Source organism: Brassica rapa, chromosome A09 (genome assembly GCF_000309985.2).
Source record: "Brassica rapa cultivar Chiifu-401-42 chromosome A09, CAAS_Brap_v3.01, whole genome shotgun sequence".
Lineage (NCBI taxonomy): Eukaryota > Viridiplantae > Streptophyta > Magnoliopsida > Brassicales > Brassicaceae > Brassica > Brassica rapa.
The window spans coordinates 28,645,591-28,669,349 of record NC_024803.2 but is presented as its reverse complement, the minus strand read 5'-3'; the positions used below and the strand labels follow the sequence as shown (position 1 = coordinate 28,669,349).

General features: G+C 34.8%; 3 protein-coding genes across 4 annotated transcripts; 1 reads left to right on the top strand and 2 right to left on the bottom strand.

Annotated features, from left to right (window-relative positions):
- Positions 1-388: 388 nt before the first annotated feature.
- On the bottom strand, positions 389-1,858 carry LOC103838954 (TBC1 domain family member 5 homolog A). The gene has a single exon (XM_009115418.3). It carries the CDS (start codon positions 1,676-1,678, stop codon positions 641-643), a length of 1,038 nt encoding a protein of 345 aa, XP_009113666.2. The 5' UTR covers positions 1,679-1,858; the 3' UTR covers positions 389-640.
- A 4,059-nt stretch (positions 1,859-5,917) lies between these two features.
- Positions 5,918-8,186, bottom strand: LOC103838953. Its single transcript, XM_009115416.3, has 9 exons — positions 7,808-8,186; positions 7,607-7,713; positions 7,345-7,392; positions 7,146-7,259; positions 6,828-6,878; positions 6,641-6,697; positions 6,448-6,534; positions 6,283-6,363; positions 5,918-6,188 (listed from the first exon to the last, which is right to left on the bottom strand). Exons 1-9 carry the CDS (start codon positions 7,938-7,940, stop codon positions 6,132-6,134), a joined length of 735 nt encoding a protein of 244 aa, XP_009113664.1. The 5' UTR covers positions 7,941-8,186; the 3' UTR covers positions 5,918-6,131.
- Positions 8,187-8,617: 431 nt separating this feature from the next.
- Positions 8,618-16,229, top strand: LOC103838952 (homeobox-DDT domain protein RLT1). Of its 2 annotated transcripts, none has more exons than XM_009115415.3 (18): positions 8,618-9,065; positions 9,133-9,606; positions 9,705-9,775; positions 10,102-10,419; positions 10,545-10,616; positions 10,711-10,875; positions 10,956-11,178; positions 11,560-11,660; positions 11,834-11,920; positions 12,040-12,192; positions 12,268-12,423; positions 12,495-12,704; positions 12,794-13,426; positions 13,498-13,962; positions 14,061-14,594; positions 14,679-14,783; positions 14,877-15,113; positions 15,196-16,229. In XM_009115415.3, the coding sequence occupies exons 1-18, from the start codon at positions 8,891-8,893 to the stop codon at positions 15,967-15,969; spliced, it is 4,953 nt and encodes a 1,650-aa protein (XP_009113663.1). In that variant the 5' UTR covers positions 8,618-8,890; the 3' UTR covers positions 15,970-16,229. The 2 variants fall into 2 exon arrangements, with proteins under 2 accessions (XP_009113663.1, XP_009113662.1); XM_009115414.3 differs by having other exon boundaries at positions 8,621-9,065; positions 10,102-10,455.
- Positions 16,230-23,759: the final 7,530 nt, after the last annotated feature.

The window sequence follows — 23,759 nt, the reverse complement described above, 5'->3', positions numbered from 1 at the left end:
AAGTCGCCCTATGCTGACGTGTCTTTTTCTTTTTCAAAGGTTCCAAAATTGCGGATTTGCTGTATACGCGTTTCGTACCCGGCACCTTAGGTTATTTAGCAACCAAATTTTGCCATCTGAACTATCAGACATTTTATGTAGATTTTAATCCTATATAAATGTATTCATAAAACTAAATATTGGATTGGGTGTGCAAGTAATTATTAATGTTTCTTTTGCACTTCTGCAAGAGGGAATGGGCATCACCATGTCCCCCATTATAAATCATGAAAAGCAGTCACGTTTTGTCCCTTTAAAATTATGAATCCATAGTCCTTTAATCAACTTCTTTTTAAACAAAATAACCAAAGGTGATTAACATAAGAAAATAACATAAAGCAGCACCATATATTTTACTATCTTTTCTTCGAATATTATATGCAAACGCAAACATCAAAGTTCAAAATCCCATAAAAAGCAAACCCATTTCAACTAAAAGAAAAAAAAAACACAAAACCCCCCTTTCCCTTTTTCACTTGCAATGATAACAACGACTTAGTTTGACTAATCAACCAGAAGTAAAATAACTTAGTTGAAATAAAAAGAAAATACTTTTTAAGAGTGTAATGATCTTGAGAGGAAATCAAACATCAAATCTTCATCAAGGCTTAAACTGGTCTCCTTGCTCCTCAACAAACTCTTCAGGCTGTTTGTTCATCATGCTCTTCTCCCACTTGGAATTGTACTGATCCTTGAAGCTCTTCTCCTCCTCGTTGTTGTAGTTGTTGTACGACTGGTCGTAGTTATTCCCAGTCTCCTGAGAAGAATAGTAACCGGCAGGGCTTTTCTGATGAGGCTTCCGGTAGAAATGGCCGTGGTTTCTGTCGTTGTAAAGGTCATAGTAGTAGTTACCTTTCTCCATGAACCTTGTGTCACTCATGCCTTGTCTCTCCAAGTTATGGCTGTAACCTTTGTACGGCGTTTCACGCTCTTGCTCCGTTCCGTAAGCGTTGGAGTTGTAGATACCTCTCTTGTCTTCATTGTTCTCAGAGAATGACTCTTCCTTAACGTTTTCATCGTACTTGTTGTTGTTGAACTCTTCCTTGACGTTTTCATCGTACTTGTTGTTGTTGAACTCTTCCTTGAAGTTTTCGTCGTACTTGTTGTTGTTGAACTCTTCCTTGACGTTTTCGTCGTACTTGTTGTTGTTGAACTCTTCCTTGAAGTTTTCATCGTACTTGTTGTTGAACTCTTCGTTGTTGTAACGGTTGTTGTCGTAGCTCTCGGTCTTCTTCGGGTAGTTCTCCTCGTAGTTGTTGTAAGACTCTTCGGTCTCGCTCAGGCTTGGAGTTGAGAAAGTCTCACCGTTGAATTTTTCATCGTACTTGTTGTTGTTGTTGTTGAACTCTTCTTTGTTGTTGTTGTTGTAGGTGGTCTCGTGACCATACAAGCCATAGCCGTTTTCGGACTCGGGGACAAACGTGGGATCTTGTTCTTGCTCTTTCTTGCTGGGGAAAGATTCTTCTACTGTGGTTTTCTCGCTGGTCTCGAGAGGGAGGACATTGTTAGGGTTTTGGTCTTTGGGGGATTCTCGGTGGAATTTGCCAAAGAAGTAGCTCTCTCTTGCATTGATTTGAGTGGAGAGAAGAACAAGTGTTGTGAAGCAGACGAAGAGAGAGCTTCCAGTGGAGAAAGCCATGATGTGTAGTGTAGTGTGATAGGGAGAAGAGAAGAGACTGTGATAGTGTGGATTTATTGAGAGCTAGTGTGCTTATATAGAAAGAAGCGCTTTGAGTGTTTTTTTTTTCTTCTTTTTTCTTTATGAATTGTGGACTTTTTTGTGTTTTTAATTTGACGTCGTTAGGTGCAAATGGGGACTAAAATGGTTGATTGTGGGTCCAGTAGGATGAGATGATTTTTCAAAGTGGTAGCTCAGCTTTTTTACCTAAAAGATTAGTTTATAAGATAAAATGTAATCAACCACTTAGTTTTTAACGTCGACCAATTTCGTTGAGATGAAAACATGGATCTTATTTTGGTAGTTTTGTTGAAGGCAGTTATGGATTAGGAGTAGATACTAGATAGAGAGGCATATTCAAATCAATGGACCTCTTGTCCCTTTTTTTGTTTTACTCCACCCATGTCATCATATCATTGTTTCTTAGTAGCTGAGGAGTTATAACCAAAACTCAACTCCTCATATTAGTTTTGGTTGGTATCAATATTCATATTCTTATATTATTAATCTAATTGCGGTAAGGTTACTCGTTTATTAGAACATAATTTTGTTTAATTTTATCTCATCTTCTTCTTTGAATTTCATCTGTAATATGATTTGCTAGGAACCTCACACTTAAACTGGTGTTTGCATTAACATATAAAAGAGATGAGTCAATCAACTCTTTATCTATGACGTAAAACACATTCTTATAATTTTCCCTTTATGCAAATAGTATTTCACCAGTATTTTAAAAAATCTCAGACATCGACAATAATTAAAATCAAAGCGTATAAGTCACTACCATTTATATGATGAATCTTAGACCATAAGAATATTATGATTCATCAAACCCAATTTTTCTATTTGTGTAAAATATTACATATCATTATAATAGCAAATTTACTGGCATAAGATGTAATATGAAAACTGTCAAAATTACATATCATTCTTTGGGCACTAGCTAGGCCAGTCCACATGGTTATTCCTAACAACATTGTTTATTTTCTTAATTATAATCATAGAGGATAAAAGGAACACGTCTTTGTCAGTATTTTGAGTAAACATTGAAAAGCTAGATAATTTTGTGTTGTTTATGGACATTTTACTCTCTAATTCAGCCTCCTTAATTAATCGACATAATAGTGTCATGTTGATCATTAGACAACCTAGAGATGCTCTCTTATGTAAAATTACTTTATAGTTATGTTTTTTAAAGGTGTCATCAACTTTCCCTATCTTCAAGCAAACCCAAAATTATATATGATTAAAATTTCGGATGGTCAGACAAAACCACATTTATATATAAAGCTGATTTGAAATGCACCAGTAATTTTATCATCACGTAGTCATAATCATTCTTGCTGTCTAGAAATGAAAAAAACAAGAATAGTTAATGGTTTGGTCCGATTAACATTTTCACGATTACATTTACATCTGAAGTATATGAATTTGTTCTTGATAGGTGGTAAGAATAAGCCAATAATTCAATCTTTAAATGCAGAAATTGTAAAAAAAAAAACGGATTCTCTTTTTTTTTTTGGATTTTTTTGACACTTAAAAAAATTAAAATGTTCGATTTATCTGACAAATTCTAAAGGTCTTTGTTACTTGACTGCCTTCAATATTTTTACCCAGTGACACAATAGAATAGAATTAAAACCAACAAGTATGGGTCCTTACTTAGGACAAATAATGCATCAAAATAATGAACTTAGGGTTTCTAAAATTTGGGGTTTTCATCGAAATACTGAATTATATTGCATAAATTTGAAAATTTTGTTTTTATATATCAGTATATCACGCAAAACAAATCTTTGCTTATTTTTTGGCGATTTTACTTTACCAAGAAAAGGAGAAAGAAACAATATAAAAGAAAAGGAAGCAACGCGGGATAATTTAGAGGCCGAGGAATAATGCGAGGATTGAGGGAGAGCGAGTGAGTGGGATTGGGGCATCCCACTGATCACTATGGAGACACCAATACACACATCATGTGACTCTAGGCCACTATACTCTCTAGTCTCTATATTGGGTGTGTGACTTAATTTCTTGGCTCTACAATTCTTCATTTCTATCCTTTTATCATCCATAGATATGCACTTCTAAGATATGCAACTTTTAAAAGAGAATCATATATAATTCCAATTTTCATCTGAATAGTTAGGTTTCGCTGTAAGTAGATAATACATCATTTATCTACAAATATTGAAATTAGATGGATGATAGGATACTGGGAATTTGTATAAACAAACAAGAGATTGTCAACGGAAAATGAGAAAAGAGACAAACGTTACTAAACAATTTCAAGCAGCATTGACTAATTTGTGGTCTGCGGAGATGAGTATGAGAGAGCAGGTATTTCTCGATTTCAGACTTATTGAGAGACAAACCACTCAAAAAAGCTAAAAGTATATAAATGGGAAGAATAAAGTGTCCCTAACCTTTATCCTTTTTCAAAAAATAAAGAAGTATTCATTATTAAAAGGGTATAATAAAAGGAAACAAAGAAGAAGATCTGCAATAACATAGAAAACAAATGGGTGAGAAAAATAGAAAATATAAAAGAAAAACATGGTTAATGCAATTAATCAATCAAAGACTAAGAAAATGTTGGAGGTGGAGATTATGTGGCGTGACTAACGGAATGGGACATACAAAAGAGGTCGTGTGGTGGGAGTAGTCGAGCCGTGTAGGACCATGCAGCAAGCAAACCTCTCTTTTTCTTTTCTCTTCAAAACATATGATATATTACAATTTAAGGTATACTTTTTTTTTTGTTTAAAATTTAAGGTATACTAAGATCTTGTTATCCATGCTACAATAATTATATTTAAATTTCATTAATCTATTGAGTTCAACTAGTCCTTCAAAACGACTATATAGTTCTGGTGTTTTAATGGTTTATATCTCTATATTACATAATCATTATTTTTTATGTTTAATAATTATATCTGTTTTTAATTTTTTATGTTCAAAATCAAACAAAAACTTAAACCTATCATATATGTAAACCATCTTGAACTTATGATAGCTGATTAAGAGCTTGACTGGTTTCCCGCTACCACCCGCAAACGCAGCTTTTGCGGTTGATAGCGGTTGACAGCGGTTCGAAACAATCATACAAACCGCTACAAATCGCTTCAAACCGCTCCGAACCTCTTAAATTCAAAAGCTGGTTCCAGATAGCGTTTGCGGTTGCGGGCGGTTGCGGGAGGATAATTTTTTTTCCTTTTTTTAAACCATATAAATACAAAAATAAAAATATTCAATAAATTTTTTAAAATGGAATTATAAAAATACTAAAATATATCTATTATATTTTAATTAATATTATAAAATTTTAAAATAAAATTTTTTTCTATAATTTTAAAAAATATAACACTATAACTTTGAAAATATAATTTACATATTTATTATAATATTATGATTTTTTATATTTTTATAATTATATAAAATGTAAATATTAATAATTTATTATCTGATCGCTGCTGTATTTGGTAGTTAACCAGTCATAAGTATCCCGCAAACGCACCAATTTCTAACCGCAGAACCAGTCGTAAAAATCTTTTAAAACCGCTAGAAACCGCAACCATCCGCATTCGCAAACGCCCGCAGCCGCAACCGCAACCGCTGCGTTTGAACCAGTCAGACCCTAAAACTGAAGTGAGAAATTAACTAAAATAACTTCACTACTAATTGTTGGTAGGTAAAAAAAAAGAGTTAAATGAGCAAAATTTGGATTGACTCCAAAAGCGAATCTACTAAAAAGAATTTCTAGTACTTATCATCGCAACCAACCCCAGTAAACCACATGATAAATTGAGGCTATAAGTGGGTAGTTTGAGCAGATTGAACGTAATTATGGCTTGTTGTGGATCTAAAAAAACCATAACTAGTGAAAATCAGCATTCTCAGGAATTACCATGAGTAACAAACAAATCTTCCTAATATTCTGCAAGAACAGTGTTTTAGCCCCCAAGGTTTAAAGCGTTACTATACATATGTCATATGATCCCTAAATTGTAGATTGTCTAATTAAGATTCCTCTTACAATATTTATAGCCTCTATATCTTTTGGCCGGTCCTGGACTAATCCTCACAGATAATACCGCTACGTAGTTGAAATCATTTCACGTTGAACCCTGAAAAGCCTTACGCTTCTTATTTACAATTTACAGCTAGCTAACAACGAGCGAGGAATGATTTTGTCTGCATCTCTTTGGTTGTCTCTTTTTGGATTAAAAATATTCTTACTCCAAAAACTGAACTTTGACAAAATTGTGCAACATTCCTAAAATTAACTGGTTCAAACCAGAGATTCACCCGACTATAGGGATCTCAATGACTAGACAATATTTGTAGCTACAAACAGAAGTAAAACCAATCTTAAAATGGCTGACGCATGAGTTGATCATGTCTTCTAGGAACAAAACTAGGCAGAGAATAAGAGCCATGCTCCAAACACCGGGAAGGTAATCAATGCAGACGCCTGGAGATTTCGTTTTACTAATTAGTGTAAGGATCAGACGAATAAGACATGGACTCAACACATTTACTAGATATGAAAAGAACAGCCCACATACCATAAAAAACACAACTTCACTGTTTGCAAGAGCTGATGTGATCTGGTTTCTTTCCATCTCATGCTTGATGAAGCCTTGCAACTACAAAGAATCAAAGCAAAGCGTGGTTAAGCATAATCGTTCCATCTAAATTATGGATAGGACGAAGATTTTTAAAAACAAAACCTGGTGGTGGTATTTGGTAACAGCTGCCCAGAGGCTTCTTAACTGAGACAGGGCATTCTTTACCTCCCAGCGGATGTCACTCATGAGCTAAAAATACAGATACACAAAGGAGAAATGAGATGACTAAACAAAGGTATAAGCTTCTGTTCTTCAAAATTTCATGCAAGTCCGAGAACTGTATTCAAGATTTTACCTTCAAGAGAGTGCATCTGCTAGGAACGTGATTCCTTCGGTTATTGAATTCTTTCATCTTCAAGACGCAACAAAAACAAATAAAAAGAAGTAACATCAGCGATGTGAATCGATACACTACTTTCCTCACCACTAATATATTTTCACCTGCAATAAACGAAAAACTTAAAAACAGTAACTTAAAAGACCTGCTCAAGATGCTGAACTTGAATCCACTGCTCCGTAACAACTTCGGTCATCTATAAATGATTAAAAAAAGTATGAAGCAATTTGTCACAGTAACAATATGAAAACTCATTGACATACAATTAACCATATTAGAATCAATCAGATTCCATTTGCTACCACAGCACTAAAAAGACTCATCCCTAACAACCAAAGCCAAGATGAGCGCTTAAACCCCCTAAGGATCCACACATACTTTCTCTATATAAGCTAGAAAGTATATGCTTCAGATAGTAAAAGAAAGGAATGGGTAAAAAGTCAAACACAAGGGAATAAACCACCTGTTTAACTTCGAAAGCTGTGGCCTTAACTTGACGCTCAGCATCTCTTGCCTTATCCTCTAAAACGTGAAGGTCAAAGTTGGCTGTTCTCAAGGCAGCCCATAGGAGCTTAACCTAGCAATGCCAACCCTGTTAATTAATCTTTATATAAGTGGAGTTGAAGTTGCTGATCTAAAAACAAGAGAGTAGCTGAACAGACCTCTTCTTCCAACTCGCTTATCCTCTCCTGGACCAAAGGTAAACCGCTCTGCGATCAAGTAGCAAGTGTTAGCAATTAAACTATCATGATAAAGTATTTTTCAAAGTAAAAATCTCAGTTAAAACCCTTACATATGTTTCTAAGGGGTTATAAACTCATAGATATATACACGAAAGTATTTTTACGATCTGATGAGTGTCTTTTATCACATTTTCCTTTTCATTTTCTAATGCATTTTCAGCTAAATTATAACCAAACCAACCTCGAAACTATAAGAAGCAGAGTGCAAATCAAGAATCTGACTTTCAGCATCTTGGATCAACTTCTCACGCTCTTTCACCTTCTGCGTAGTCTCCTCAAGAACAGATTCTACATAATCATAGCCAGCAAGGAAAAATAATACAATTAGCAAAAAAGAAAAAAAAAACGAAATATTAAAAGAGAGAATATGTTGTTTGTGTGCCTAGTTGTGATATTCTGAGCTTAGCTGCGTCTGGATCATTCTGGTTAGAACCGATCTGCTCGATTTGAGATGAGGAAACAAAGAGTGGTGAAACGATGATGGCGAGAAACAGAGCAGCCAAATGCATAATCATTCTCTGTCACCGGTTCTACGGCGTTGCGACTGTTTCAGGTACACCGGCGATTTTCCCGGTGTCGGCAACTTCACTGAGACTCCAAAGGATCTTTCGATTTCTCTTTGAATTGACTTAAAAATCTATAAAGGGACGTGATTGAACCGGGTTTGGGAAAGTGTGACTGAACCGGTTTTAGTGGTTTAAAGACGGCAGGGAGTGTGAGCTCCAAAACGACAACGGCATGATGTTTATGTTCAACGCAAGTGGGCGACAAAGAAACTGGAGAAGAAAAGCTCTTGCAACCTGCTAGAGCGGATCTGAAAGACAGAAACAAAACACAAGACCACCAGGCCCGTAAAAGCCTTTGAAGAATATAAATTAAATTATATTAAATTAAAATAAAAAAATGAAAAAAGGAATAAACAAGGAAAAAGTCGAAAGTGTGATGAAGATTGCATCATGAAGGAGCTTCATAAACACAATCAACGGCAGAAGAAACACACGCGATTCGCTGTAGCATATATCATCCCTCGACTCTCTCTACTACTCTACTCTCCTTTTTTTTTTCCTTCTTTTAATTTATAAAAAAAACAATTTTTCTTATAAGAAACAAAAGATTAAAATTGAGAGAGAGTGAAAAAAAGAAAAGAAATATAAGAGAGGGAGGTTGAAATTAAAGATGAGTGGTACGAGTAGGAGCCCTGTTGTTGTTTTTCCCTTGCGGATTTTATTATTGTTCATTCTTATATATTCCTTCCTTCCTTCCATCCACCTTTTTATTTATTTATTTTTTTTACAACAATAATGTTTTTGTTTTTGTTTTGGGGTTACTAGTTAGTAATCTCAATCGAAAGGGGATCAGGGTTATTTGTTTTGTAAGAAAGCCCTAGCTTAGCTTTTTGTTATTGTTCGTTGTTCTTCTCTTTTGGGTGATTTGTTCCTTGCGCGGCCGTCTCTCTCTCTTTCTCATGGAGTCCGATGGAGAAGAGAATCAGATGAGGAGCGTAGCTGATTCGAACCATAAGAATAAGAAGATGAAGAAGGTCGTTGATGCTTCCAATTCAAAGGACTCTCCCTCCTCCAAGCCTAAGCGTCAGATGAAGACTCCCTTTCAGCTCCAAACCCTCGAGCAAGTCTATTCAGGTTCCTCTCCTCATCCAAATCTAATTTGTAATTTTGATTCCATCTGAATTGTTTTGTTTGAGAGCAGAGGAAACGTATCCCTCGGAGGCGACGAGGGCTGAGCTGTCTGAGAAGCTTGATTTGTCAGATCGGCAGTTACAGATGTGGTTTTGTCACAGGAGGTTAAAGGACAAGAAGGATGGTCAGGTCAAGAAAACTCCCAAACCGGCCCCGGTTCAACCGGCTTCTGCTGTTCCTGCTTTGTCCTTACCTGCTGCTGAACTGGACTCCGGATCTGATTCGGGTTCTGGCTCTGGCTCTGGCTGCAGCCCTTACTCGGAGCCCAGGAGGGAGTTCGCGAGTGGTAGTAGTAACTCTCGTGCTGAGTACGAGACAATGGGGAGCGCAGGGTACGAACAGCCGCCGCCACGGTCGTCTGTGATGGTTCGTAGAGCTGTTGCCTGCATTGAAGCTCAGTTAGGGGAGCCTTTGAGAGATGATGGACCTACTCTTGGAATGGAGTTTGATCCTTTGCCTCCCGGTGCTTTTGGGACACCTATAGGTATGAAGCTATTGCGATATCATTGGTCTCTTGTTGCTTTGATGGTTCCTACTCTTAACTTTCTCTCTCTTTTTGTGGTGGTGGACAAACTATTGTAGCAATGCAGACGCACCAAGGTCATCCATATGAGAGCAAAATTTATGAGCCACTTGATGTCCGTCCTCGAAGAGTTAGTTTCCTTACTATCTAATAATTCCTTTGTTTTTTTGAGTTATATAATACAACAAAACTATATACAACCTAGCTATTACCTTCATGCCTAGCTTGAAATATTTTACATGATAAATTAAAGAGGTTGTTAAACTGATGTAATGGTAGGACTAATTCTAAGAGTTCTCAGTGCATATAAGCTGACCGATTAATCTTTTGGCGGCTATTATTCTCTGATCAAATGTTAGAAAGATGATATTCGCTTTGTTGATTACATTGAAGCCATTTTATATTCTTTTTTATAACTACTTTGTTGAACTTATTTGCTTTTGTTGATTATTATAGTCTCAAGCTGCCACCAGTGCTTTCCATGAGCAACAATCTCTGAACGATCCGTCTTCCTTTACACCTGATATGTACGGGCGGTACTCTGAAAGTCATTCGCGTGGTGTGGACTACGAAATATCACGGCCTAGGAGTTCATCGTTTATGCAGGGGAATGGGCCTTTACCAAAGTCCTATGGAAACTCATCTCGTAACTGTTCTACATCTCAGCAAGACATGCCTAGCCCCATTCTCCCATCAGCTCGTGGTGATAGCTTCTTGCTGGAGAGAGACTCCTCAGGCCTCCGAGCTGAAGATCCTTATTTGTTGTCTGACGGGGTGCGTATGAGTAATGATGTGCATAGGAAGGGAAAGGTAGCTTCCTGTGCCAACTTCCATTTCATCCCCGTTTTGCGTACAAGATGTGTTCTTGTCGTAATGTTGTTCTTTGGTTACTCTCGCAGATTAACGATGGTAGACTCGGAAGAGGGAGTGGACAAAAGGATCTTGAGAAACTAGAACTTCAGAGGAAAAGGGTATTTATTTCACTTCAGTTATAGAATGGTCTTATTGTCTTTTTATTGGTATCCCTTGTAAGCCATATTGATGAGCTGAAGCTTGTGTCCTCAGAATGAAGAACGGATGAGAAAAGAGATGGAAAGGTATGAGCGTGAGAGGCGTAAAGAAGAAGAGAGGTTGATGCGTGAAAGAATTAAAGAAGAGGAGAGGTTACAGCGTGAACAGCGACGTGAAATGGAAAGAAGAGAAAAGTTTCTACAGAGAGAAAATGAACGGGTAAGTTCTGCAAATTATAAACTTTTTAAGTATGCTGAGATTGAGAAAACTAGACTTATCTCTCTGTCCGAATGTTAAAGGCGGAGAAAAATAAGCAAAAAGAGGAGATTCGCCGAGAGAAAGAGGCTATAAGACGCAAGATTGCAGTTGAGAAAGCAACTGCACGTAGAATTGCAAAAGAGGCTATGGATCTAATTGAAGATGAGCAGCTAGAGCTGATGGATTTGGCGGCTAGTAGCAAAGGATTGTCCTCGGTTATACAGCTTGATCATGACACATTACAAAACCTTGACCTGTATAGAGGTATGCTCTCTCTGCCAAACTATGATATTGATTTAGCCAAGTACTGGATTTGGTAATCACAACCCTGATGGTGTACTTAGGCTGTAGGCTTTACAAAATATGAACAATGTATAGCTTCTGAATTATATTGTCCCAGATATACCATATTGGTTGTAGCATCTTAGAACATTGCCAAGAAATATTGAGTTGATTATTTTGCTATAAAAACATTGCCCTCTAGATTGGGTAGTAGCTTAATGATTTGATGTCTCATACCATTCGATCTTTCTCCATATACTTATCGAAATCAAGATGGTCAAAGTAATTTGCTTATATCTTACTCAATTAGCTAAGTATTCTTTCTGGATCTTGCAATTCATCGTAGCTATTCTACTTTTTCAGATTCTCTGAGCACATTTCCACCAAAAGCTTTGCAATTGAAAATGCCGTTTACCATTTCTCCATGGAAGGATTCCAAGGAAAATGTTGGAAACCTTTTAATGGTATGCTCTATTGATCTTTTCTTTCTGCCCTATACTGTCTCTTACCTGAAATTAGTACCATCAGAATAATTTTGGATCAGAACAATGAGACAAATTTGGAACCAGTTGAAATGTTTGTCACGTTTTGTGACCATTTCGCATGTCAACCTTCTAACATTGTGGTTGCTTTTTAGGTTTGGAGATTCCTAATATCATTTTCCGATGTTCTCGACCTATGGCCTTTTACCCTGGATGAGTTTATTCAGGCTTTGCATGAATATGTAAGTCTTTCTTTACAACTCATTCTGAGATTCCCTTATTTTCTCGTGTTCTACTGTTGTTTCCTTCGTTCCATTGTTCTTGCTCTGTATATGATACATATATGTATATCCTATTGTAGGACTCAAGGTTGCTGGGGGAGATACATATTACTCTTCTGAGATCAATAATACGAGATATTGAAGATGTTGCTAGAACACCTTATAGTGGCATTGGAAATAACCAATATACTACAGCCAATCCTGAGGGTGGTCATCCGCAGATAGTTGAAGGGGTAACTTTCTCTTTCTCTGTATGTATAATACATATTACTCTTCCTCTTTCCTAATGCTTCCTTTTTCTTCTTCAGGCTTATGCATGGGGCTTTGACATTCGTAGTTGGAAAAAGCATTTGAACCCACTAACATGGCCTGAAATACTCCGCCAGTTGGGACTCTCAAGTGGATTTGGGCCTAGGCTCAAGAAAAGTAATTCCCGTGTGACCCATACTGGTGAAAAGGATGAGGTACTTATTCGCAGTGGTTCAGCATCTGGTGATTTTGATTTTTTTCGTAATAGTTTGATTGTGTTTTGCAGGCTAAAGGCTGTGAAGATATCATTTCTACTCTTCGCAGTGGTTCAGCAGCTGAAAGTGCTTTTGCATCAATGCTGGAGAAAGGGTTGCTGGCTCCGCGCAAGTCGAGGCATCGGTTGACACCTGGAACTGTCAAGTTTGCTGCCTTTCATGTTCTCTCTCTTGAGGGAAGCAAGGGACTGACAGTAATAGAGCTTGCCGACAAGATTCAGGTATATTTATAATCTATATTATGCTCTGTTAATTTTATTGAAAAATATAAATGTTTTATTTATTTAGTTTTTATGATTTCCATTTCCAGAAATCTGGACTTAGGGACCTGAGAACAAGCAAGACGCCAGAGGCTTCCATCTCTGTTGCATTGACAAGAGATGTGAAGCTCTTCGAAAGAATAGCCCCTTCAACATATTGTGTACGAGCTCCATACGTGAAGGATCCTGCGGATGGAGAGGCAATACTCGCGGAAGCTAGGAAGAAAATAAAGGCGTTTGAAAATGGCTTAGCAGGTCCAGAAGATGTGAATGATCTTGAAAAGGATGAAGACTTTGAATGTGATATTGATGAGGATCCCGAGGTTGATGATTTAGCCACTCTACCAAGTGCCTCAAAAAGTGCTGATCTTGGTGATGCTAATGGTTTGTCTGAAAAGGGAGGTGAGATTATGTTCTCTGATGTTAAAGCTGATGTAAAGAGTGAGGTTGAGAAGGGAGTTTCTTCTCCACCTACAAGCAGTATGAAGAGCATTGTACCACAATGCCATAGTGAGCAGCGTAAAGATAATGCTGTGGTTGAAGATAGCAAGCAGGGTAAATCATGGGTTCTAGGTCTTACAGAAGGAGAATACTGTCATCTAAGTGTCGAAGAGCGCCTTGAGGCCCTTGTTGCTTTAGTCGGCATTGCCAATGAAGGAAATTCCATCAGAGCTAGTCTCGAGGTAAAGTCTGGTTTTCATTTTATCAACTTTTGAGTCTGTAATTTGTGATCTGACTGAAATTTCTTTTGCAGGATCGTCTGGAAGCAGCAAATTCTCTTAAAAAGCAAATGTGGGCAGAAGCACAGTTAGATAACAGCTGCATGAGAGATGTACTTAAGTTTGATATTCAAAACTCTACCCGTGAGATTAATAGTTTCAACAGAGACCCTTCTCAACTTGTAGATGAAACGAAGCCGCCCCTGGAAGTTGTTTCAAACGATGTTCATAAGTTATCTACTGAGAGAGGTTCTGTTAACCAAGAGGGCAATATAAGTCAAGAAAACTTCTCTTCAAAGAGGTCACGCTCACAATTGAAATCATACATAAGCCACAAAGCAGAAGAGGTGTATCCATACCGATCCTTGCCACTTGGACAAGATAGACGCCACAATCGTTACTGGCACTTTGCTGCATCAGCATCTAAAAGTGATCCTTGCTCGGGGCTTATATTTGTTGAGCTCCATGATAGCAAGTGGCGCCTCATTGATTCAGCAGAGGTAACAACAACTTTAAACAGTTTGTAGCTATAAGGTTTTTGGTTGCTTATTGATAGAGATTTTTTAACCATTACGTGTGTGAATTTTGTTCTGTGTAGGCTTTTGACACTCTGGTTGCATCACTGGATATGCGTGGGGTCAGAGAGTCCCATTTACGCATAATGCTGCAGAAGATTGAGGGAGCATTCAAAGAGAATGCTTCTAAGAATATAAACCTAGCTAGAAACCCCTCTTTGAAGGAAGATTCTGTAAGCCCATCTAGTGCTATATTGGGGTTAAGTTCTGATTCAATGGGAGCCTCAACTTCTATTAGAGTTGAGCTAGGGAGAGATGACAAGGAGAAGGAGAATTTCTTAAAACGGTTCCATGCTTTCCAGAGATGGATGTGGACCGAGACGTACAGCTCAGTGCCTTCTTGTGCTAGGAAAGACGGGAAGAAGAGATGTGAACTACTAGCAACATGTGAAGTTTGTATTGCTTCTTATTTATCTGAGTATACGCACTGCACTTCTTGCCACCAGAGATTAGACATGGCTGATGGTTCAGAGAGAAAGATAGTAGATTCAGGTTTGACTGCATCTCCTCTTCCTTTTGGAGTCAGGTTACTCAAAGCACTACTTGTTTTTCTTGAGGTAAAGCATCATTGAACTCTTGTCAATTTTTTAATCTACAGTCAGCTCTTTGATACCAAATTTTGACAACTTTATTGACTACAGGCATCTGTTCCGGATGAAGCTTTTGAATCATTTTGGACAGAGGAGAAAAGAAAAAATTGGGGGCTTAAGTTGAATGCTTCATCATCACCTGAAGAGCTTTCACAGGTACTAACATCTTGTTTTTCTTTCCCTAAAATGCAAATATAAAATTACATTTTTGTTTTAAAAACTCGTTATCTTTCTTTCTTTTTTGGACAGGTCTTGACTTATTTAGAGAGTGCAATCAAGAAAGAATCTTTGTCATCCAATTTTTTATCGGCAAAGGAGCTCTTGGGAGCTGCTGGTGCTGATGATCAGGAATCAATGGACGTGTTTCCATGGATACCAAAGACAGTATCAGCGGTTGCTTTGAGACTTTCAGACCTTGATGCATCCATTGTTTATGTGAAGCCAGAGAAACCTGAGCCAGTCCCGGAAGATGAGAACGAGCAGATTGTAAGTCCTTTAGACCGTTTGGATTCTGTTAATAATTGTGAAACTTGTTTCTCTGTTAACTCAATTTTTGTGGTATATGCAGAGCCTTTTCCCTGGAAACTCTCTACTGAAAGGTAAAGGACCCAAAGAGCAAGAAGACCAAGACGAGGTTGTTCCAAACTCGGGTAAAAAAAGTAATAAACGACGAGTAATCTTTGGATCTGGATCAAACAAGAAGGCGAAGAAGAAGAAAGTGCAAGGGGGTAATGGCAGATTTGTCGCTGGTAGGAGCAATGTCGCAGCCAGCAGGAACATAATGAGCGTGGAGTTGAACCATCAAGTCCCTGGAAGAGGAAAGAGAACGGTTAGAAAAAGACCAGAGAGGAACGATGAGGACAATTACCGCTTAGTCAGCAGAATGGCTGACATTGTTAAGCCTACAAGCGAAGAAGATGAGGAAGAGGAAGAAGAGCAAACATTCAGAGGCATTGATGAAGATTGGGCAGGTGAAACCCCTAGAGAGATGGACGAGGAATGGGCTAGTGAAACACCTAACAGAGTGATGACGCCGATGCAAGTGGATGGTGAAAGTGACGACAACAGTGTTGGAGTTCAATCAGAGGATGATGATGATGATGAGGGTCAGTTTGTGAGTTATAGTCAGAGAAACAAGTGGGGGTTTGATTGGAATAGTAACCCAAATGAGGCTATGGAGGATGTAGAAGAAGAAGTTGCCGGAGTTGAGCAAGTACAAAGAGAATATGTCGCAGAAATGAGTGAGAGCTCTGAAGATGATGATGTACCTGCTGCTAATAATAATGCAGCAGCCAACAATTACGACAGAGAATCAGAAGATTACAGCAGCAGCGATTCATGAGCATGTGGACAAGGAAGAAGACATATTTTATAATATATAGGGAGAAAAGAAAGTGATAGTGTATCAGAATAGGTGAGAAAACCTAAGAGAAGCATTAGAAGAGAACATTTATGATTTGGTTTGGTTAAAGTCAAGCCAAGCCTAAGCATATATTAGCAAATGCATTTGTTATCATAACAATAATAATAACTTCATTGTTTTGTTGAGTAGTAGTAGTGTAAGTCAAATGATTCTTGTGTTAATCTATAAGGTTAAGCATAGCATCTCTCCTTTTGTGTCAAACATTTATGCTCCGTTAGAGTGTTCCTGTAGTTTCATCTCTCTTTTTCTTTCGGATGAGAATCACGATTCAGGTGGAAATTATTATCTTACCATTAAATGGTTACATGCCCAAGACAAAGAGACATGTTTGAAGAGAGGACTTGGAAAAGAGTTTGCGTGTTTTTCTCAAATCATTGTCATAATTTTTCGCAAGCGCATGTATATCTTCTGCTTCGTTGTCTTAGTGACCCCCTTTCTCTTTGAAATTCTTTTAAATAAAATTACAATATTATACTATTTGTTATTCTATAGTAAATCTTACCACTTTCGTGGATGGTCCAAGCCTCCAAGTTAGACCACTCTAAGAGCATCTCCAACCCATTGCTATTTTCACCTCTATAATAGCATTTAGAGGTGAAATTGCTCCAACCCACCTCTATTTCTTCCTCTATAATAGAGATTTTTATTTTTTTCTCTATTTATAGAGGAAGAAATAGCATTCCTCTATTTTTTACTCTATATTTTAGAGATTGCTATTTTAGGGGAATACATTGGAGCATATCTCACCTCTATTATAGAGTTCCCCTATTTTAGAGGTGAAAATAGCAAAATACATTGGAGATGGTCTAAGTAACGTAGTTAATCAGCTCGTGCTTTTTTTTTTACTGTTTCAATAAATTGAAAAGAAACACATTTCAGTTCTCTTGAATCTGCGATACAAAACAAGAATTTTACATTTGAGCATTTTAAGATATCTAAAATATAATTTTATTTTTATCCTATATACTATTCAAAATATCAGAAGTGCAATCACTATTGAACCACAATATGTTCTAGTCTCTTATGGTTATGCTTGTTCTCCTAATTAACGTCACAAGCCAAAAATTCTTTACCGTACACTTCCATCACCAATCAACTGTTATATTTTGTCCATATCTACATGTACAAAATATATATCTTTGAAAGATGGAACATTATCTTTGTCAGGCGGAACATCTGTTTGAAACGATTCCAAATCGTATATAAGCTAAACTTGCTTTTTTGTACACGACACATGCGGTGATAATATGCATGACTCAAAAGAACAGAAAATGTCGAACTTTAGATTGGAGACAATAACAACTACTATAGAACTTCAAATGGAAATTGAACATTATAGATAATAGTTGTTAAGAGGGTTTCTTTCTTTCTTATTTTTACCCCCACCAACCAAAAGCAGGAAGATGAAGGTGGAACGTGAAATAAACTCAATAGTATATTCTTAAAGATTAATTAAAGTGAATGATTAAGCTTAAGGGAATCATTATCGTTACAAAAAGGCAAGAAAAAAACTTTAGGGAATAATTATGATTGCAAGGTAGGAAGATCACCAAAACTTGGGTCTGAATAAATTGAACTTCTCCCTGCTTCTAGACGCTTTTCTTGTTTCTTTTGGCTCTTCTATTTTCATATTTTAACCACGTCGAACCCACAACTACAGTTGTTTATATATAAATTAATTATTGGACCCATCGGTCCAGATAAAACACTTATATAGATCACGAGAAATCATAAGAGGTTCCATCAACTCTATATCTCAATATCTTACGGGAACTCTACCAATATGAGGAGGTTTTTTACATACGGGCTTGAATTGATCTTGGCTAAAATAAATTCTATAGAACATGCTAACAGAAAAATGTAGAGTTTTCAAGATCTCTTATGATATTGGCCCTGGATATTGGGTGCACTTGGGATTTTTACCAACATACAATTTGAATATGGATCGATGAGGTGATACAGGAGCAGGTGTAAGTCTTCAAAATATACTATTTGATAAGATGGTGTACAATTTATATTCCATCAAAGTTTGCAAAAGTGCCACTATACAATATATCAGGTCCCGCAGATCTTATTGCAAGTGGGATATTTCGAAAAAGTTTGGGTACAACCACAAAAGCTTATTTGAAGATTTCACAAAAGAAAAAGAAGAAAAAGTAGTGAAAAAGAAACACATTTGAGAATTAAAAATAGTAGAGGAAAGTTTTCGTTTGGAGTATTAATATTTGATGTGAAAAGAAAAGATAGCCCATGTATTATTAATATGCCTCAATTCAAGTACATACTTAAAAAAAAAGCCAGAAGGAAAATTGCGCCATTTTTTTTTATATATGTCATAATATATTTTACATAATGTTTTCCTAGATAATGCGACTTGCTGCAACTCCCTTGTTATTCTTAAGTTGTAGTATATTCTAATGCTAAATTAAACACTGAATCACAAGTCGTTGACTTGGGACAGATGAAAGACAGGTCTATGCTATTCACGTTATCCGTGAAAAATAGATTAAGCCACTAATGAAAATTTAACTGTGGTTAACCACAGATAACCAATCAAAATTAGAACCAGTACACTGTTAAAAATAAAATTTTAATTTTGAAACAAAAACATTATAATATCATTCAGAGATTTTAAATTCAAAAGATTTAGTTGTAAATGAGCATGTATCTTTTCTAAATTACTTAAGATAACAACGTAAAATATATTTGTTCGCATACATTTCTCACCTTAGTTCTATATTTTAGACTGTTGGCAACTTCATTGTTTCTTAAGTCATAACATATAGTTTGAAGAATGAGTCCATACAATGAAGGGTGTCCAACTACTCCAAATAACCGTTACCCTAACGGTTACAAATGTATAGTGCTTTGCCATGTGATCGACTGATCCATACACACGATACAATGCTAAGTTACCTCACACAAATCTTGCGCCCACATCCACATGATATTAACATTCTTTCCTTTCCAGCTTTTTTTTTGATAAAATACGAAATAGAATATAAAGTTATTGAGTTGTCACCAACGCTACTGCTTCTAGTTACACAATTAGTGGTTGGACAACATATATAGCGTGTATAGAGAATTAGAGATAGCGCAGTAAATCTAGTTGTGTATATGGAAACTATACCGTAGATTCTTTTGTAAAAAAAGTTTATTGGTTGTATCTACTTTAAATATACAGTAGATAATAGAACAATGAATTGGTGTGACTAAGAAAATTATAACTTCTTACATATAAAGATATAATAATAATATATATACAAACTGCTTTGATAAAAAAAAAATACACAAGCCGTATTTTAGAACAAACGATGAAACAATTCATTATGACTCATATGTTCCTTCCTTGGATGAATTGAGGAAGCAAAAAACACACACACAAAAGTAGAGCAGCTGTTTAAGTTGAATCTTGTTTTTGCATTGGTATAAACAGACATCGAGATTGCATGCAGCAGTCCCTATGAATGATAAGACACCGGTGCGATGTTTCCAACTTTGGTTTTGTCTCGGGAATACTCTCTTTTCTACTTTTCTCGATTTCCTTTCATCTCTCTTTTTTGGGCAAACCCCCCTCCCCCCAAAAAAAAACGTGATGGAAGTGAAATTATTTGGTTTCTAAAGTAATGATCAATTTTGTAGAAAACGTTGATATTTTGTTTGTTATTGTTCAAAAATCTGAAAACTTTTCGTTCAAGTCTTCAAGTATATTGTTAGGCTCAAATGTATAGTCATGATATGGTTTACTTACGTACGTTAATTGCTAAGCTGACAAAAATGAGTATAAACATTGTTATGGCCTTATCGGTTATGTAGAAAAACTCTAGAAACCAAAAAAAAAGATACTAAAATGAATGTGATAGCAAAAGATACCATCTCTAATGTATATTGATATTTATCCTCTAAAATAAAATATTTCATCATAGAGATGAAGTTTGATCTAATATATTTTTCTGTAATATCATTACTCTAGATATAGAATAAAAAATAAAAATTGTTAATTTTTCCTCTATATCGAGACAAAAATAGGAACGAGTTCGAAATGTTCCAAACTAACATACAAAGTTATATAGTAAAAATAATTTAAAGAAAGTAAATGCTATTAAAGTGCGATTCTATGATAATGATGCTGCTCTTACTTGTCTGTAACTTCACTCGCACGTTAAAAGTACCACACTCACAATGTTTGGTTACTGTTTCCTGTAAAATTAATAAAGATTTTAATTAACTTTTTATATAAATTGTTACTTACAAAAAATAACATTTCAGACCATTTTAGTAATTTGTTGTTGTTTTAATTTGCTGCTGTTGCTGTTAATCTACTACTAACACATCATTCAAAACACTAATCTTAAAATGAATCAATATTTGCAATGTAGAACAACAATGTGCTGACTAATTAAAACATAGTTACGTCCGGTAAGTATGTTATTTTTGGAGCTAGTTTACGTTAATGGACACACCACACACGTACATAATTAGGTTGTTAGATTTTAAATCAACACTAGATTTTGATCCGCACTATTTATTTTTACATTTATATATATAGATATTTGTTTTATATAATTAGTATATATTTTTAATGTTATTCATATATTTAAATGTTTATATAATTATTTCAAATATAATAATTTTATAGTTTTCATGATATAAATTAATTAATTATTTCAAATCATCACACATATATATATATATATATATATGTATGTTGCTTCTTATTATATATTTGCTGTATTGAATTTATGTTTGATTATCAAACCAATTGTTTATTCATGAAATAACATATTTAAAAATTATTTTGTATTTAATTTATTATGATCATACCCTGTAATTCAGAGCGATATATTTCCTTTAGCAATTTTCTTATGTTTACTCATTTAAGATAATAAATTATTGTATATATAAGAGTTTAAGATAGGCTAATTTTTATAAATGTATTATATAGCTAACTAATGTTAACCCATTCTACCAACATATTATATTTTTTAGCATAGATGTTTTATATTTATGAAAATAAAATATATTAACTTATCAATTTAAAATAATTTTATCATATTTACTTAAATATAAAGGTTTTATTTTAAAATGATAGATATTATTATAAAATAGATAAAATATGATATAATTTTTTATTTTAAAAGATAACTGAATATATATATATATAATTACATTTTATTACTAATTACAAAATTAGTGAAGATATATATATACAGTTTTTGACATTTAAAATCTTGTTATAATCTTTTATTTTCAACAGATTTTTTGACATTTTAAATTAAAAGATATTATTATTAAAGTAGTTAAAATATTAAATATTATTCGCATTAAAGAAATACATTTGATAATTTTTTAAATAATGGTTTAATTAAAAATGTCACGCATGAAAAAAAATCATGACTTCTATTTTAATAGATAAGATACAGAAAAATACCGAAATGTGCGAGAAAGATTAAAGAGAAATACTTATAAGTGTGCCGGTGTTATGTGAGGTGGAGGTTCAACTGCACAGATATCTTTCGACGTGGGATCATAAAATGATATGTTATCTTATGTAGGGGCAACATAACATTTTGAGTTACTAATATGACAAAACAAAAATGAAAAATGCGACAAAAGAAAAGACAACTTGGAGTGTGTATTGAGTGAGATTGGCATGCATTATCTAATAATTACACAACCAAAATACTACTCCACGTATCATTAACGGTTGGCTTATCAACAATTTGATCTCATATTTTCTTTATACTACTATATCTTAACATGGATGCGCTTATTTCATTTTTGCTTGTTCACAAAACAAGAAATAATGAATCGTATTCATTAATTACTATCTAGGTACATACAAATGGCAAATCTTACACACCACATTTATTATTTGTGGATCTCGTTGTTGGGGAAATTGTATCTATCACAAATTTTACCGCAAGATCTAAAATAGTAGGTGTATTAATTACTTAGCAATGATTTGCTTTTTTTTTTTTTTGAATTGAGGAAACCCTACAAATTAAAACATGTCTTGGGTGAAATTTCTGTAGTGTTGTTTTTCAAATTATAGTTTTGAAATTTTGTTTGTAAAAAACACATGGTGTCCCTAACAACTGGATCTAATATCTATCTTATTAATAGAGAAATTCATTCCACTCATTCCACTACAAGATATATGAACAAAATTGTCATAGAGTTTGAATGAATTTATTTATATTATAACATCAAAATAGAAATAATTTATTTAATATACTATCACATATATTAAAATAAATATTCGCCGACACAATATTAAATTATCAAATGAGCCACATATGATATTATTCTAATTGCCTAAATGTCCAACAGTAATAATATACATGAGTAACCAACACCATGTAAAAACATTTATATCAGATAGTTAATCTTAAATTTGATACAAAATGAAATGAACATTTACGTGGTCGCGTATAACAAAACTGAACTACAATAAAAGGCTAATTTCAAAACCAAAGAATTAATCCAAACTGAAAAGAATTAAACTAAAAGACACCAGATCAAAATAGAAAAACATAAATATTTAAATGGATTTTAATTTATACTAGATTTTGACCCGCGCTTGAAAGCGCGAGTTTGATTTTGTTTTGCTTTTCATAATTATGAAATTTAGTGTTTGAATCATATAATCTTGAAGATTATTTTACTAATGAAATTTAATGTTTGAATCATATAATGTTACACCCAAATCTTGTATAAAGCTTCTATGTAGTGTAGTGTCTTACATGTAACGTGTTTTGTAGTCGATGGTAATATGTGAGAAAAATGAATATTTCGTTAACGTAACAGTTATAATAGGTTGTGCTCTGGTTTTGGTTCATGTAATGTATTTTGTTTGGGTAGAGTGTTTAGCAATCGGTTTTAGTGGTTATGTATAAATAATAATGTATACAGTTCGCATGGTTAGAGTAATAATCGGGAGTCTATAGGGTAAAAAATATTGTCAATTATTGTTATAATATACATGGTAAGTCCAAAAAAATTTAAAAATAATAGGTCCAAACAATTTTCATAGGTAGATTTTTTCAAAATCCTTCCCTTTTAATAGTATTGATATCTAAAGAGTAAAAGTAAAAAAAAAGAAGATGAATGGATATCGATCAATTATCCAAATTTTTTTTAGAATATATATATATATATATATATATATATTTATTTATTTATTTATTTAAAATATTATTCATATTTAAATTAAAATTAAAATAAATACTTAGACTACATTAAGGGTTAATTTGCCAACTAACCAATTTTGAGATCAATATTAAGAATATAGCTATTGATTTGAAATTAGGGCTGGGCAACCGGTGTACCATTCGGGTTTCGGATCCATCCTAATCGGGTTCGGGTTTTCTTGGTTAACAAAAACAAGCCCCATTCGGATAAAACTGAAGATCGGTTCGGTATCGGTTCGGGGGCTATATGGTTCGGGTCGGGGTTGGTAGACAGGCGTGGAACCGGTATAACCCGGAATACTTTCCGGTTCGGGGTGTGGTTAGTATTTCGGTTCTTAAAAGTACTAATTGTAGTGAAAGTAACCATTACCGTACAAAAGAATTTCGTAACTTGTGCTGCAAGTAAGTAAAAAACACAGAGAAATAAAGCATTGAAAATTCTCATAACCCCTAAGGCAACACTGATATAAAACCAAAACACTTTTATTATTGATAGAAGAGTCAAAAACTTAACAA